General features: G+C 38.0%; 1 protein-coding gene across 1 annotated transcript; it reads left to right on the forward strand.

The window, feature by feature from the left end:
- The first annotated feature begins 6,819 nt into the window (after positions 1 to 6,819).
- On the forward strand, positions 6,820 to 16,457 carry LOC133545240 (endonuclease 8-like 1). Its single transcript, XM_061890628.1, has 7 exons — positions 6,820 to 6,842; positions 11,450 to 11,558; positions 11,626 to 11,710; positions 11,800 to 11,921; positions 11,998 to 12,025; positions 12,107 to 12,177; positions 12,242 to 16,457. Exons 1-7 carry the CDS (start codon positions 6,835 to 6,837, stop codon positions 12,626 to 12,628), a joined length of 810 nt encoding a protein of 269 aa, XP_061746612.1. The 5' UTR covers positions 6,820 to 6,834; the 3' UTR covers positions 12,629 to 16,457.
- Positions 16,458 to 17,514: the final 1,057 nt, after the last annotated feature.

Genomic DNA, 17,514 nt, shown 5'->3' on the forward strand with positions numbered 1-17,514 from the left:
ACCACTTGTTTTATACTTGTGAAAACACTCCATCACTATGGCAGGCATCTGTCGCTTCATCCTGGACAATATTTATGACAAATTTGTGCTTTACTTTAAAGATGTGATTTTTGGTTTTACACTGTATGAACAAAAAATTGAAAAGGAATTCTACCTTTGCAAGCTCATTATTTTATTGGCTAAGTTTTATATTCATAAATGTAAGTTTCTTAATACCCGTCCTATCTTTTGTGCCTTTAAAAAAGATCTGGAACTTTACATTAAAACGCTCTCTACCTCTAACAACAAAAAAGCTGTGAAAACGATGATGCTGTGTTCCACATTTAAGTTGTTTGATGAATCTGAATAAGCCTACGGCTTTGCATTTTGTTTATTATTTATATATATATGTTTGTATTCTTTTTTTTTATTATTTTGAGCTTACAACCCCCTGGTGCTGTTTTGTACTGTTTTCATAATGTTTTATAATGTTGTATATTGTTGTTTGTCTTACTGTTTGTAATTGTTGACATTTATAAATAAACCTTTAAAAAAAACAACTAAGTGTTGGCTTTCTTCTTCTTCCTTGTTTTAGTTGAAGGTAGGCGCACTGACAACCTTCAAATGTTACGCCACCTACTGTTTCCCCGCTTCTTCTTCTTCTGACGTTAACTGATGGCAAATAACGCGTCATGTCCGCCGCCGTCTGATAGAAAGCATACATTTTCAAATCATTTGAAAATGATGTCCTAGCCAAAAAGGGCTATTTTCAGATGGACATATAAGGAGAAAATGAACTTGATGTAAATCCTGAGATCGCGAGATTTGGCACGGCACTCCATGAATCTGTCCAATCAGATTGGCTTTTCCTGAAAAACACGCATGCGCATTAAGTGGGCGGATGTAATGATTTCGATGGGAAGAAATAATATTCAGCATCGAAGGAATAACAACTGAAAGTAAGTAATACCATTTATTGTTTCTCTTTTGGTATTTATATGACTTTAACACACACCAGTTATTTGTTTTAAACTACTGGAACGTCACGCAGTTACGGAAATAGAGCTATAAATGCCGCAAGCACCTTGCTAGAAGTTGTGATAGTTACCTCCACCGAGGTAAGTATAATAACAAGAAGTGAAATAACAATGAGAGAAATAAATGTTCAGAGAACATTTGAAGTGGAACAATATACATTACTGAACACATAATATAGAGTTTTACATTTACAAGAAGTTCCACCTATATTCCAGCAACCTTTGTCTGTATTTATCTTCCACCCAACTCTCTCCTTTGAGGCACACATTAAAAGCGTTACTAAAACGGCCTTCTTTCATCTCCGTAATATCGCTCAAATTCGCTCCATTTTGTCCACTAAAGACGCCGAGATTAGTTTATTAGTTTATTAAGGATCCCCATTAGTCTACACCGCAGTGGAGACTATTCTTCCTGGGGTCCAGGCAAAAAACATCACACAACCACAGAACAAACGATTAAAATGCAGTACAACATGATCCAATAATAAATTGTCATAATACAAAAATAGCAACAACAAAGAACCAAAAAATACTAATAGATGTTGTTACTTAATAATTTTCATACCAAAGATAAAAATAGCAATATAAAAATAGATATACTGTATACATTTTTGCAAAAATAAAACAAAGAACCAATGGCCTAAAACACATTAGTGTACCAAAGACAAACAATAAGTGACGAAAAAGTATCATCCATCCATTTTCTGCTGCTTATCCCATAATCAATAAAATATTCAATAGTCAATAAAAACAGTCATGACATTAGGTACAATCTAAAATAATCTCTTTACACAATACTTCTCCTTTTAGTTTATTCTTAAAGCCCACTATGCTGGTGATTGATAGCAGATATTGTGGAAGTCTATTCCAGTAAGTGATTGCCCGATACATTACAGTCTTTTTCAAAACATCACTTTTGGGTTTAAGACGAGTGAGAGCACCTCTTTGGGCTAGCCTGGTACCGTAGTTGTGACTGTCACTGGCAAGTAAGAGCTGAGAATACAGATATGAGGGTTTATGGTATGTATAGATGTTTTTTAAAAATAGAATCAAACTACAAGCCAGTCTTTCATCAACTTTCATCCATGACAATTCATGATGCATGATCTCAATGCCAGTCCTAAATGAGCAATGGAGAGCTAGTCTGGCAGCTCTGTTTTGGGTAAGCTGGATTTTATTTAGATCTTGTTTAGATGCATTAGACCAGATTGCTGGGCAGTAGTCCATATGTGACAATACAAGGGATTGTATAACTTGCTTCATAGATGTGTTAGTTAAAAAATAGGCACTTCTTCTTATGATTGAAATGCTTCTGCTCATTTTTGTTACTATGTTTTTAATGTGAGTGGCCCAAGATAGTCTTTCATCTATTGTAACTCCCAGCAACCTGGCCTCTTTAACTTGTTCAACATGAACTCCGTTCAGAGAAACATTTAATATGCGTTCCTTTCTATGAGCATGTTTTGAGCAAATAACAAGACATTTTGTTTTGGAAATATTAAGTTTCATCTTATTTTCTGTAACCCATTTTGAAATCCGCATGACCTCATCTTGTAGTATAGTGCTCAGGTCGGTGCAATTATCTGCATGTGCATATATTGTTGTGTCATCTGCGTAAATTGCACAGCAACTATTCTTTAAAATACATGACATATCATTTACAAATATTGAGTATAATAAAGGTCCCAGGCAACTTCCCTGTGGAATACCACAATATAATGTTTTAATATTTGAAAGGGTTCCATTGAACATGACACATTGCTGTCTGTTGACTAGGTAGCTTTTCATCCAGTTAATCGCTGAGAGTTTAAAACCATAAGCAGACAGTTTTATAAGTAGTAGTTTATGATCAATAATATCAAAAGCTGCACTAAAATCTAGTAGCACTGTGCCAACTAATAATTTACTGTCAATTTGTTTTAGCCAGTCATCTGTTATTTGTGTGAGAGCTGTGCATGTTGAATAGACACTTTCATATGCATGTTGAAAGTCTGAATGAATGTTATTTATAGAGAAATACTTTTGAATTTGCTTAAATATAATTGTTTCCATTAATTTTCCTAATACTGGTAAAATGCTAATGGGCCTACTATTTAATCCAGTGAATGTTTCTTTCCTATTTTTTGGTAGAGGAGTCACTCTTGCGACCTTCCATACTTGAGGATAGATTCCTTCTTTAAAACTTAAGTTAAAAATATAGCATATCGGACTGGCTATTATTCCAGCTGACAACTTTAAAAGTCTACTATCTATATTATCATGACCACAAGGTTTGTCAGATTTCAATTCAGACAATAGATTCTCAATTTCCAATACATTGGTGACTGAGAATTCAAATGTACATTCTTTGTCCTGCATGATATCATTTTTAATAAGTGACTCAGATAGAATACCGCTTACAGGCAGCATGCCATTTCTAATAGTATCAACTTTACTTATGAAATAATTGTTGAAGTAATTAGCAATTTCTTTGGGCTTGGTGATAAATCCTTCACCTGATTCTATAAATGCTGGTGTTTTTCCCCTTTTATCTCTACCCATGATTTGATTGAGAGTACTCCAAAGTCTTTTGCCATCATGTTTAACTTCTTCAATTCTAGATTGGTAGTACACCCTTTTTTTCTGTTTATTTAATTTGGTCACTTTGTTTCTTAAAGAGCGATATGCTAGCCAGTCCTCTGAGCTACCTGAATCTACAGCAACTCTTTTCCATTTATCTCTATCTTTCATCAAGTGTCTCAGGTCAGAGTCAAGCCAAGGGGCTTTGACGGATCTGACGGTGAGTTTCTTGATGGGTGCATGCTTATCACAGACAGAAGAAAATGACTTCATGAATTCATGCAGAGCTGCTTCAGTATGCTTTGACTCAAATACACTGTCCCACTGTATGTTATGTACATCTTCAATAAAGGCATTATCACTGAAATGTTTGTAGAGTCTCTTGTATATAATTGTGGGTCCAACTTTGGGGACTTTCACTTTTCTTGCCATTGCAATCATGTTATGATCACTAAATCCAATTGGCACTGAAACAACCTTTGAGCATTTATCTACTGAATTAGTAAAAAGATGATCAATGCAAGTTGAAGACAATACACCAGAATTGTTCATATTTATTCTGGTTGGTAGATTTATCATTTGAGCTAGGTTACATACAGTGGCAGTGTCATCAAGCTTTCTTTTCATCGGGCAGTTTTTTGAGAGCCAGTCAATATTTAAGTCTCCTAAGAAATAAATTTCTCTGTTTGTGTCAGAAACATTCTGAAGCATTGCACATATTTTTTCAAGATGTGCTGCATCAGAGGAAGGTGGTCTATAGCAGCAGCAGATTAGTAATGGCTTTAGATGTGGCAAGTGAACCTGGATCCAGATTGCCTCTACATCTGTCAAGTTGAGATCTCGTCTTTGCTTTATTGGAATGTGGTCTTGTACATAAAAGGCTACTCCTCCCCCATATCTGTCTCTATTAAGTCTAATTATATTGTAACCTTGTATAAATATTTCAGTATTGTCAATTGAATCATCCAAATGAGTTTCAGAAATTGCTACTATATGTAGATCATTATCAAACATTATTTTACCTAACTCAATTGCCTTGTTTTTCAGACTACAGATGTTCAAGTGGGCAATTTTGAGTCCTTTTTTGGGAAGTTTGATAGACATTTGAAGTTAGTAAGGATTTGCAGAATAGATGTCAACCCTAAAAACACAAAAAACATATAAACCAGCAAACCACAGTCTATGCAAATTTTTCCAAATCATTTAAGCTTGTGACCATTAGCACTTGTGCCTGCTCAGGTGCACCATTTAGCTTTATGTAGACTTTGCAGTTGGACGACCATGTTGCTTGTATTTTTCCCTCTTTGCGTAGAAACCGAGCTCTTTTAGCAATATCAGCATTGATCATTATCCATGCGTTTGTTACGTCTCGTCTCGATTACTGTAACCTATTATTTTGGGGTCTCCCCATGTCTAGCATTAAAAGATTACAGTTGGTACAAAATGCGGCTGCTAGACTTTTGACAAGAACAAGAAAGTTTGATCACATTACGCCTGTACTGTATATACCTTTATATACATATATACATACATATATACTGTATATACCTTTATATACATATATACATACATATATACTGTATATACCTTTATATACATATATACATACATATATCCTGTATATACCTTTATATACATATATACATACATATATACTGTATATACCTTTATATACATATATACATACATATATACTGTATATACCTTTATATACATATATACTGTATATACCTTTATATACATATATACATACATATATACCTATACTGTATATACCTTTATATACATATATACATACATATATACCTATACTGTATATACCTTTATATACATATATACATACATATATACCTATACTGTATATACCTTTATATACATATATACATACATATATACTGTATATACCTTTATATACATATATACATACATATATACTGTATATACCTTTATATACATATATACTGTATATACCTTTATATACATATATACATACATATATACCTATACTGTATATACCTTTATATACATATATACATACATATATACCTATACTGTATATACCTTTATATACATATATACATACATATATACCTATACTGGCTCACCTGCACTGGCTTCCTGTGACTTTAAGGTTTTACTACTGACGTATAAAATACTACACGGTCTAGCTCCATCCTATCTTGCCGATTGTATTGTACCATATGTCCCGGCAAGAAATCTGCGTTCAAAAGACTCCGGCTTATTAGTGATTCCTAGAGCCCAAAAAAAGTCTGCGGGCTATAGAGCGTTTTCCGTTCGGGCTCCAGTACTCTGGAATGCCCTTCCGGTAACAGTTGGAGATGCCACCTCAGTAGAAGCATTTAAGTCTCACCTTAAAACTCATCTGTATACTCTAGCCTTTAAATAGACCTCCTTTTTAGACCAGTTGATCTGCCGCTTCTTTTCTTTCTCCTATGTCCCCCCCTCCCTTGTGGAGGGGGTCCGGTCCGATGACCATGGATGAAGTACTGGCTGTCCAGAGTCGAGACCCAGGATGGACCGCTCGTCGGGACCCAGGATGGACCGCTCGCCTGTATTGGTTGGGGACATCTCTACGCTGCTGATCCGCCTCCGCTTGAGATGGTTTCCGCCTCCGCTTGAGATGGTTTCCTGTGGACGGGACTCTCGCTGCTGTCTTGGATCCGCTTGAACTGAACTCTCGCGGCTGTGTTGGAGCCACTATGGATTGAACTTTCACAGTATCATGTTGGACCCGCTCCACATCCATTGCTTTCGGTCCCCTAGAGGAAGGGGGGGGGGGGGGGGGGGTTGCCCACATCTGAGGTCCTCTCCAAGGTTTCTCATAGTCAGCATTGTCACTAGCGTCCCACTGGATGTGAATTCTCCCTGCCCACTGGGTGTGAGTTTTCCTTGCCCTTTTGTGGGTTCTTCCGAGGATGTTGTAGTCGTAATGATTTGTGCAGTCCTTTGAGACATTTGTGATTTGGGGCTATATAAATAAACATTGATTGATTGATTGATTTATATAGTATTGGAGTGTCGAAATGACAAAGGGAAAAGCTGGAAAACGATGAAGAAGAACTGGTAAAGAAGTGGAATCAAATAAAAGATCAAGAAGGACTGTAAAGTTGCTGAGTAGACTGGTATAGTGGTGGTGCATTAAACTGGCAGCAGATATAATATGTGATACTTTCTTTTTCTTCCTGCAGTCATCCCGTCCTGCAGCATGCACCTATGTGAATGTGGAGAATGACCAGCAATGTCCAAGTAAGTTATATGTATATGCCTGTTCTTTCTTGAAGTCAAGTAGTTCTGATTGAGATTTACAGATAAAAAGCTGTCCACAGTTTGTCAGGAACAAACATGAAAATATTGCTTTCTTTGACCCTGATTACATTAGCACATATGAAGAATGAAACTTCAAATAGGAGTTATCTCAGCATGTGTAATTCATGTTTTTGGAACCTTTCACCTCCAAGTTAAAGCTGGTAGGTAACATCAGGTCATGACTAAGGATGTAACAATATCAACATTTCACGGTATGATATCGTCATAGTGTTAAAGCCAGGGTAAGATATTGTTACAAAAATGTCAAAGTGTGTTAAATGACGTGGGAGGAATGTTTAGGATAAACACACTTACTGTAATTGAACACAAACATCATTTTCATATGTTGTAATCATATTTATCATTAAAAACAGGTATTTTAGGTGCAAAGGAATGGTACAGAATTTCAAGTAACACACAAAAACCAACATTTTTAAATAAGTGTCTTTAAACTGACATAAACAGTAAACATCCAGTGTAACTAATGTAGAACAATAATGTTTCTTTTGCCAAGAAACTATACTGTGTGTCCGGTATGTTTTTTTTTCAATACAACTTGGTATTATTGTGGGTTTGATGACCTTTTTAGCACATTCAACAATACTGCCATTATAATGCAAACAGTGATCATTTTGGTCACAGTAACGGTGATATGACATTTTGATATTGTTACATCACTGCTGTTTAGTTGAGTGTTTTTAAACTTTGAACTTCCTAAGAAACTGCCCTTTGCAGTCCAAATTGTATTAGTTTGTAGAATACTGATTCTTAAGAGTTAACTAATAATTTGACTTTTAATCATGTAAATACCTCACAAATGCATATTTTCCCTTGCTGACATCTTGGTTTCACATGACCGATATTTTCCAAATAACGGTTCTAACATATAACTCATTCTAATATATTACTCCTATTCCCTAACTTATTGTAGACATTGTGGTGTGTAGTGTCAGCAAATGTCTTATTTTGTGCATGTCCACATTTCCTCTGGTGAGCTGCAAGGGCTCTGGGTCGATTTGGAAATGGTCTGGATGAACGTGGCATGCTTTACCTTGCAGTATGCAGACTTTGTTTAAGGTTCAACTAACACGACAGTTATAGGCACAGAAATATTTCACAGCAACAATTCCTCGGCTAACCTAAGCACAAACGTTCCCATCACTCCTGCACACTTCCACTTTTTCGCCCTTCTATAATGTCCCGTTTGAACCTTGTTTTCCCACACGGCGGGTTTTCATGGGAGAACCAGTTTACTTCTCAGATGAGCCCACTTAATATTGTCAGAAAAAAACACAGCGACTGGTGTTCTCGTTTGATAGCGTCACACATCACGGCATTATTGTGACAATTTTGAAATCAAAATAAGGTTATATTTACAATAATGTTGCATCCCTCGTCAAGATCCTTTCTCATAGGTTTGGTTTGCTGTTGTGTATTTACTAATGATTGGCATTAGCATCCACAACTTTCTTTTTATAGTGTGTGTTGTATTGTGATGAGTTACATTTAACACTGTGGATGATGTGTTACCACAAACACAGAAGATACGTAAACATGAACTACAATGCGCTCAAGATGTGGGGAAAAAGGAAATGCATTCCATTAGCTGGATTTGTATAATGTGTTCAATTTATGTCAACTTCCTTCTTGTTTTGCATGTTTTTGTCTGTTTTTTTGTTTTCAATGATTTGAATCTTTAGAGTTTTTTGGTTCCTCTTCTTTGTGTCAGGGGGTAGCAGCAGGGTAACACTGCATGAGGCGGTGCCCCCTGAAGGAGCCCAAAACACTGCTCTTCAAATGGAACACATCCAACCTTCAGGTGACCGTGCAGGATGTACCACTCTGGAACATCAAGCCTCTCCCCACCTGCCAGGTACACCCACCGTCTTCTGTGGCTGAATAATGTTTTGCTGTGAATTTTGTCACAAAGCAAATCCTGCTCAAATGTGACAAACTTTGGAGTGTAAGAATGTGAGCGATATGCTGAGATGTTATACGTTTTGCCTTGTGACAAAATGTTATCAAAAAACCTTTAGTGATTTGTATTCTATTTTAACTTCAGCAGATGAAAATATTTCTACTTCTGACCATCGAAGAGAATGGAAAACCATTTTCCAGATCAGCCCTCATACATCCTCCTGATGGCCTAACAACTGAATGACATGTCGATGCTGAGTATGATCCATTTCAATCATTTGAGGAAGCTCTCCCTGATATAGGGGATTGGATGTACAATGACGGACATACGTTTAATGAAGGATTTGAAGATGGTTTGAGTGAGGAGTGTGCAGAAGAGTCCAATTTCAAGGACACAACAGACAAACCAATACATGACAATGCATCAGAAACCATGGCAGAGTGCCTTCTGATCAGCATGGGTTATGTAAACTGTCCTAAAGTCACAGGTAAGGCCCTAAGCCATATGCTCAAAATGTTCAAGTTGCTTTATCCCGATAGTCTGAACACAGACTGCTTAAACAGTGTGCAGAAGTTCCAAAACTTTTTTTTATCCCACTCTGCATCATCGCCTACTATATTACATAAATCCTCCAAGAATTGTTTTGGGCCAATAGAAAGTAAACAAATAAAATGCCTGCTTTGTGGGACCAGTGTGTCAGAAGAAAGGTTCTCATCCTTTTTTTAAAGTATGTACAGATTGATTTCTTGTTTACCACAGCACATTCATGTGCCAAATGGGCCCTCGTTGGTGAATATAAACATGCAGGTTTTTCTTTGCTGCAAGATAGTGTAACATATGAGACATGCAGTCATGTTATTCCCCTATTGGAAACCTCTGCAGTACAGTAGTATTCTTGGATGACATGTTGGGTAAAGTTGTTTTCCTTGACTTCACATCTATGCCTGGCATAGTGATTGCAGTTCATTTCCCCAACACACTTGAAAAGTTTGAAATAATGAAGAACTGAACTGGCCTAAGAAGCCACAAATCAAATCTTTAATCATTGTTATAAATGCTCTGAAAATACACACTGATGTGATGTTGCCGTGGATTCTGTAAATAGGTACTGTATATGGAGTATCATTGTTGATGATGTTTTTGCATTGTGTGTAATATTTCAGTGGCAAATATATTACATTTACTTGTTTAATAAAGCCACTGTCTTTTTTAATGAATACATAGGCCTACTATGCTACTGCATTTTAATATTAGTCCTTATGATGGTGGTTGGAGAGCCAAATATCTTCTGAAGTGGTACTTTGTTAAAAGAGTTTGAGAACCACTGCTCTAGAAAGTTCACAAATGTTAAAAGCTCTTACAAAGTGTCTTGTGATCATATCAGTATTGTTTGGGTTCAGTTTTAAATCTCACAATTGTAGTCACTGAGTTACTGTACATGACGTGTGGATAAGAAATCAACAAATGAAGTCCAACTTTATTTAAATAAACCATTTAGATTACAGACCATATATCCATATTGTCTGAATTCATTATTTTCTCCCAATGTTGGCATGAGATCAACTGGAATATGATTGAGGTATAACTAAATTGAGCCCATTAAAATGCATTTTTTTAGAAAACGGGTATATCTAACAACTCAAATAGTGAGCAGTGAGAGACAAAACCAAGTATATCTCTCACTGAGACATCATTGAGACATATTGAAACCAATACTCATCAATTGTCTTTTTGCCGAAATAGAAAAGAGACATCTGAGAACTCAAACAGTGAGTAGTGAGAAACAAAACCAGGTGTTTCTCTCACTGAGTCATAATTGAGACATATTGGAGACCAGCTCATTCATCTCTCATTTTGGTCTTAGTTGAAATGGGGAAAAGAGATAACTATTAGACAACTATGAGATCTCTCATAGTGCTCACTGTGAGCCTTATTTCTCAGGAGATACATTTGAGAAGAAGGAGAAAACTACTTTGGTCTCCATTAGTGCTCTTTTATGTCTAGGAGATATATATAAGACATACATGAGATCTCATCTTCAATTTTGCTTTGCTATGGGAAACAAGTGTTTGATGAGCATTCCTCAACTTTTTCGGTCTTTTTTTTAAGCATGTTGCAGGCATCAAATTCCAAAATGAGCTAATATTTGCAAAAAAAAAAGTTTCTCAGATCCAACATCAAATATCTTGTCTTTGCAGTCTATTCAATTGAATATAAGTTAAAAAGGATTTACAAATCATTGTATTCTGTTTTTATTTACCATTTACACAACGTGCTACTTCACTGGTTTGGGGTTTTGTACATGTTGACAGTACATTGCAGTGTTATTTTGTTACAGCCGTGCCCACTGTGTGAAGTACTTTTGCAAGACTCCTAGCAATAATATTACACTTCACCAAAGAGCCTGCTGTAAAAGAAATGACCATTGAATGAAGATACATACTCAGGTCACCGTGATCTGAAAAGGAGAGTGAAGAATGTTTTTGTATTCCCCAGATTCTAATCATCTTGGATGAATAAACAAGCAATTCCTAATTTCACTTGGAAATGTGTTTACTATAAAAGTGTAGCACTGTTTCCACACAAAATACCTTCTGTTTTTGGAAAGATGCCCATGCGTGTCTTCCAGGTTGAACATTCCACCCTTTGTGCCTGCCCGGACTGTGCTGGAAGGCCTCGAGTCAGAGGATGCGTGTGAAGACAAGAAAGCTGTAAAAAAGGAGATCCATAGCAAAAAGGTCAAATAAGTACAAACAAGTATTTTACCTCGATTATTAACAGTTTATTTTGCCCAAAAATGTTAAGGGAGCCAAAAAGGACAAAATGGAAGAGGAGAATACAGACCTGCTCAGACTTTGCCACACAGTACCGCTGGAGGTGGTGAACTTAGGTAAGAATCCATGTTTCAAGGTTGATCGGGGTGGGGGGAAGACAACGACACAAAGGTGCTCCTCTTATTTAGACTTTTTGTTTATGGAGGTGGGAAAGGTTACGATCCAGAGAAGAAAGACTACTCAGGTTTTGAGGCCTGGTTGCAGTGTTACTATGTGGATGGAATGAAGTCTGTACGCGACCACAATGGCAGGACTATGTGGTTCAAAGTATGCAAACACATTTTCATACGTAACAACTATATTTGTAGCACGTATTGACTAATATAAAATGGTGTCATTTCAGGGCGATCCAGGTCCTATGGCTCCTAAAGGTAAACGCCAGAAAAAATAGTTGAGATACCATTACACATAAGAGAAAGCTTAGTGTGTCTTTATCTTTTCTCACACACCAGAATCAAAGTCTCCAAAGGCCAAAAAGAGAAAAGATACAGATGCAGACCATGATTACCCCCGCAAGAAAAAGGTATATTCAGTAGGTAATCACCACCAGCACATAGAAATCTAACCCCATTGTGGCTGTACTTCAGGTGTCCAGGAAACACAACTCTGACAGCACAGTGAAGAAAAAAGCAGCCAAAAAGCCCACAAAAGCAGCAAAGGAAGAAGAAAATGGACCTCAAGAAGAAGCCACACCCAGAAGAAGATCAGCAAACACACCTCAGCAAGAACCGAAATCCACGTCAGGCAGGAGGAAAAAGAACAATACAGAGCCAGCTGCAGGTCTGATTCTAATAATACTCCCATTTTCTGAAAATATTAAGAGCCTGATCTTTGAGGATCCAATTCCCACACACTTATCTGTGTGCGCAAACTATAAAATTGCATGTACTGTTGGTGGACGTGTTGTATGTGATCTACTTTGTGCAATTGATAGCAGCAAAAGTGGCACAGATCACCCTATTTTTGTGTACTAGAAGCATTATGTGCCCTTGGAAACACTTCTTTCCCTCTACATTCATGTTATTATGCTCTCCACACTGGAGGGGGGCTTATATTAGATTATAGCACATATCGATCATCTAACACCTTTTCTGCAATATAGAATCACAGTATGTATACTATTTGCAGCAGGAATGATCAAACTGCATATTGCAAGACATTTTTTTTAGGAGTTATACTAAATACAAAAAAAAAAACGCAACGCTTTTGTTCTTGTTCCCAATTTAAATGAACTCAAAGATCGAAAACTTTGACTATAAACACAAAATACCTGTTCCTCTCAAATATTGTTCACAAATCTGTATACATTTGTTAGTGAGCATTTTTTCTTTGCCAAGATAATCCATCCCACCTGACAGGTGTGCCTTGAGCTGTCCAAAATAAAAGGCCACTGTGAAATGTGCAGTTTTATCACACAACACAATGCTTCAGATGTCGCACGTTTTGAGGGAGCGTGCAGTAGGCATGCTGACTGCAGCAATGTCCACCAGAGCTGTTGCCCGTCAATTAAATGTTTATTTCTCCGCCATAAGAATAGAATAGAATAGAAAGTACTTTATTGATCCCTGGGGGAAATTCAGCACCACAGTTCGCTCACAATAAACAATGATAATAATAAATAATATAATATATATGAATAATATAAATATATTCTACATTTAAGTGCAGTCAAGGAACATATGCATTATACAGTCTGATGGCTGTCGGTGTGAAGGACCTCCTGTGTCGTTTCGTGTTGCATTTTGGGAGTCTGAGCCTTCCACTGAATGTGCTCATTCTCTCTGCAAGGTCCGAGTGTAGTGGGTGGGAGGTGTTGTCCATAATGGCTAGGAGTTTTGCTAGACTTCTCTCTGACACCACCGCCAGAGAGTCCAGCTCCACTCCCATCTTGTTACTGGCCTTCTCTACCAACTTGTCCAGTCTGTATGTGTCCCTCACTCTCAGCCCGCTGCCCCAGCAGGCCACGGCGTACAAGAGGGCGCCTGCCACCAGCGACTCGTAGAACATCTTCAACATCTTTGTACAGACGTTGAAGGATCCTAGCCTCCAAAGGAAATATAGATTTGGCTCTGTCCCTTCTTGTAGAGGGCCTCAGCGTGTTTTGACCCATTCAGCTTGTTGTCCATGTGTACTCCGAGGTATTTATAATCCTCTACCATGTCCACATCCACCCCCTTGATGGAAAGAGGGGTCACCAGAGTACTCCTCCTCCTTCCCAGGTCCACAACCAGCTCCTTGGTCTCCGTAACATTGAGCTGGAGGTGGTTCTTTCCACACCATGTGACAAAGTCCTCCACCAGTGTCCTGTATTCCTCGTCATCACCTTCCTCAATACACCCCACTATCGCAGAGTCATCAGAAAACTTCTGAAGGTGGCAGGACTCTGACTGATAGTGGAAATGGGTGGTGTAAATGGTGTAGAGGAAGGGGGAAGAGTACTGTAGCCTCCGGGGCCCCGGTGTTGCTGACCAGCCTGTCAGACACACAGTCCTGCAGTCGCATATACTGTGGTCTGTCAGTCAGGTAATCTACAACCCAGGACACCAAGGGGGCCTCCACCTGCATCTTCTCCAACTTCACACCCAGTAGCCCAGGCCGTTTAGTATAAGCCGCCTCCAAAGGTGTTTCAGAGAATTTGGCAATACATCCAACTGGCCTCACAGCCGCAGACCATATTGATTGGCTGAGACCTGCCACCCGGACAGCTGCTACAACAATTGGTTTGCTTAACCATAGCATTTCTGCACAAACTGTAAGAAACTACCATGAATTGATTAACGTGGACCCCGACTTAAACAAGTTGAAAAACATATTGGGGTGTTACCAATTAGTGGTCAATTGTACGGAATATGTACTGAACTGTGCAATCTACTAATAAAAGTATCAATCAATCAATCTGTCTCAAGAAAGCTCATCTGCATGCTCGTGGTCCTCATCGGGGTCTCGACCTAACTGCAGTTTGTCTTCTTAACCAACTTGAGTGGGCAAATGCTCACACTCAATGGCGTCTGGCACAATACAGAGGTTTTGGTATGTTATTATTGACAGCGAAACCACGTGCATTTTATTGATGGCATTTTCCATGCGCAGAGATACCGTCACGAGACCCTGGGCCCCATTGTTGTACTAATCACCCGAGGCCATCACCTTTATAAATAACATTTACTAACTCATGTTGCAAGGATCTGGAAGCTAAAAACATCCCAGTTCTTGCATGACCAGCATACTCACCGGACATGTCACCCAGTAAGTAATTTTTGAGAGGAATATATATTTTGTGTATAGTAAAAGTTTCAGATCTTTAAGTTCAATTCATGATAAATGGGAGCAAAAACAAAAGTGTTGCGTTTATATATTTGTTCAATACCATATTTTTCGGAGTATAAGTCGCGCCTGCCGAAAATGCATAATAAAGAAGGAAAAAAAACATACAAGTCGCACTGGAGTATAAGTCGCATTTTGGGGGGGAAATTTATTTGATAAAAGCCAACACCGAGAATAGACATTTGAAAGGCAATTTAAAATAAATCAAGAATAGTGAAGAACAGGCTGAATAAGTGTAGGTTATATGAGGCATAAATAAGCAACTGCTATGTTAAGCTAACATATTATGGTAAGAGTCATTCAAATAACTAGAACATATAGAACATGATATACCTTTAACAAACTATCTCTCACTCCTAATCCATAAATCCCATAAAATCTTATACGTCTAGTCTCTTACGTCAATGAGATAAATAATATTGATATTTTACGGTAATGTGTTAATAATTTCACACATAAGTCGCTCCTGAATATAAGTCGCACCCCCGGCCAAACTATGAAAAAAAAAACTGCTACTTATAGTCCGAAAAATACGGTGCATATTTTCTAAATCAAAAAAGGAATACCATTAAAAAACAACATAAATTAATAGACTTTGGTTTAATCGGCCCTTTAAGTTGTCCAGCAGCTATAAAATGATATTGCTGAATATATATCTTCTTCTTTTTATTTCTAACAGTCCAAATATGACATGCACACGTAGAACAAAGGCTTCTCTGTTCAGTTGTCTTTGCAGCGTGATGGCCTCCTTTCTCACAGCCCTGTGTGCAACTATGTCAGTTGTCTTTGCAGCGTGATGGCCTCCTTTCTCACAGCCCTGTGTGCAACTATGTCAGTTGTCTTTGCAGCGTGATGGCCTCCTTTCTCACAGCCCTGTGTGCAACTATGTCAGTTGTCTTTGCAGCGTGATGGCCTCCTTTCTCACAGCCCTGTGTGCAACTATGTCAGTTGTCTTTGCAGCGTGATGGCCTCCTTTCTCACAGCCCTGTGTGCAACTATGCCAGTTTGCACGCAGATTTCAGACTTTTTAAGAGGCACGATACTGCCTGCAGGACACTTTCAGCATTGATAAATCTCACTGTTCATGTTGAGTGATTTGTATTTGCATTTTCTCCTCCCAGTATTGTGGGCATTCTGATAATCAACATATATTCTGCATACATCATTAAGACAAATATGTTAAATGGAGGGAATAAGCGATAGAAAATGGATGGATGGGATGGATTGCACTCCTTGTTTTGCTCATTAATCGACAAATATTTAGATCAGCTTTGCGTGTGCTAACAAGTTTGCATGTGTTTTGATACACATAAACCTTTTGTAGATTATACTGTAAGTGTGGTAAACTTACTTTTTGTTGCAGGCTTCAAGACACGTAGCGGGAGACTGACAAGACAGAATGTCAAGTAAAGGACATCTATTGGAAAATACTGTTTTTATTCCATGATACATATTTTTAATAAACATTCCACACGTTTATTCTTGGCATACTTTTCAATCACAATTCACAATACAGTAAATTATTTGATTTAATGTGAAGTTAATTATATTTATATAGCGCTTTTCTCTTGTGACTCGAAGTGCTTTACATTGTGTAGCCCGATATCTAAGTTACATTTTGAAACCAGTGTGGGTGGCACTGGGAGCAGGTGGGTAAAGTGTCTTGCCCGAGGACACAACAGCAGTGACTAGGTTGGCAGAAGCGGGAATCGAACCTGGAACCCTCAGGTTGCTGGCACGGCCACTCTACCAACCGAGCAGAAATGATGGCTACCGAGCTCTACTCTTTCCTCTCTCCCTCTTGAGTACAGGTAAAAAAACCTTCTTTATGGTGACGGCCACCTATGTCACGTGACACATGCTTCTGTTCCTTGTGTACACATCCACAAACACCACGTGACATACACTCATGATCTGGCTCCTACAATGACTAACATGGCTCATTTGCATAATACACTAAAAACTACTTGGGTCTCTGAGGCAGACGATGAGAGTCCTGTAAAATGTATACATACAGTGGGGCAAAAAAGTATTTAGTCAGCAAGTTCTCCCACTTCAAATGATGACAGAGGTCTGTCATTTTCATCATAGGTACACTTCAACTGTGAGAGACGGAATGTGAAAAAAAAATCCAGGAATTCACATTGTAGGAATTTTAAATAATTTATTTGTAAATTACGGTAGAAAATAAGTATTTGGTCAACCATTCAAAGCTCTCACTGATGGAAGGAGGTTTTGGCTCCAAATCTCACGATACATGGCCCCATTCATTCTTTCCTTAACACGGATCAATCGTCCTGTCCCCTTAGCAGAAAAACAGCCCCAAAGCATGATGTTTCCACCCCCATGCTTCACAGTAGTTATGGTGTTCTTGGGATGCAACTTAGTATTCTCCAAATACGACGAGTTGAGTTTATAACAAAATGGATACATTGATGATACAGCAGAGGATTGGGAGAATGTCATGTGGTCAGATGAAACCAAGATAGAACTTTTTGGTACACCAACAACAGGTATGTCACACCTGAGAGACATG

The sequence above is a fragment of the Nerophis ophidion genome, linkage group LG28 (genome assembly GCF_033978795.1).
Source record: "Nerophis ophidion isolate RoL-2023_Sa linkage group LG28, RoL_Noph_v1.0, whole genome shotgun sequence".
Taxonomy (NCBI): domain Eukaryota; kingdom Metazoa; phylum Chordata; class Actinopteri; order Syngnathiformes; family Syngnathidae; genus Nerophis; species Nerophis ophidion.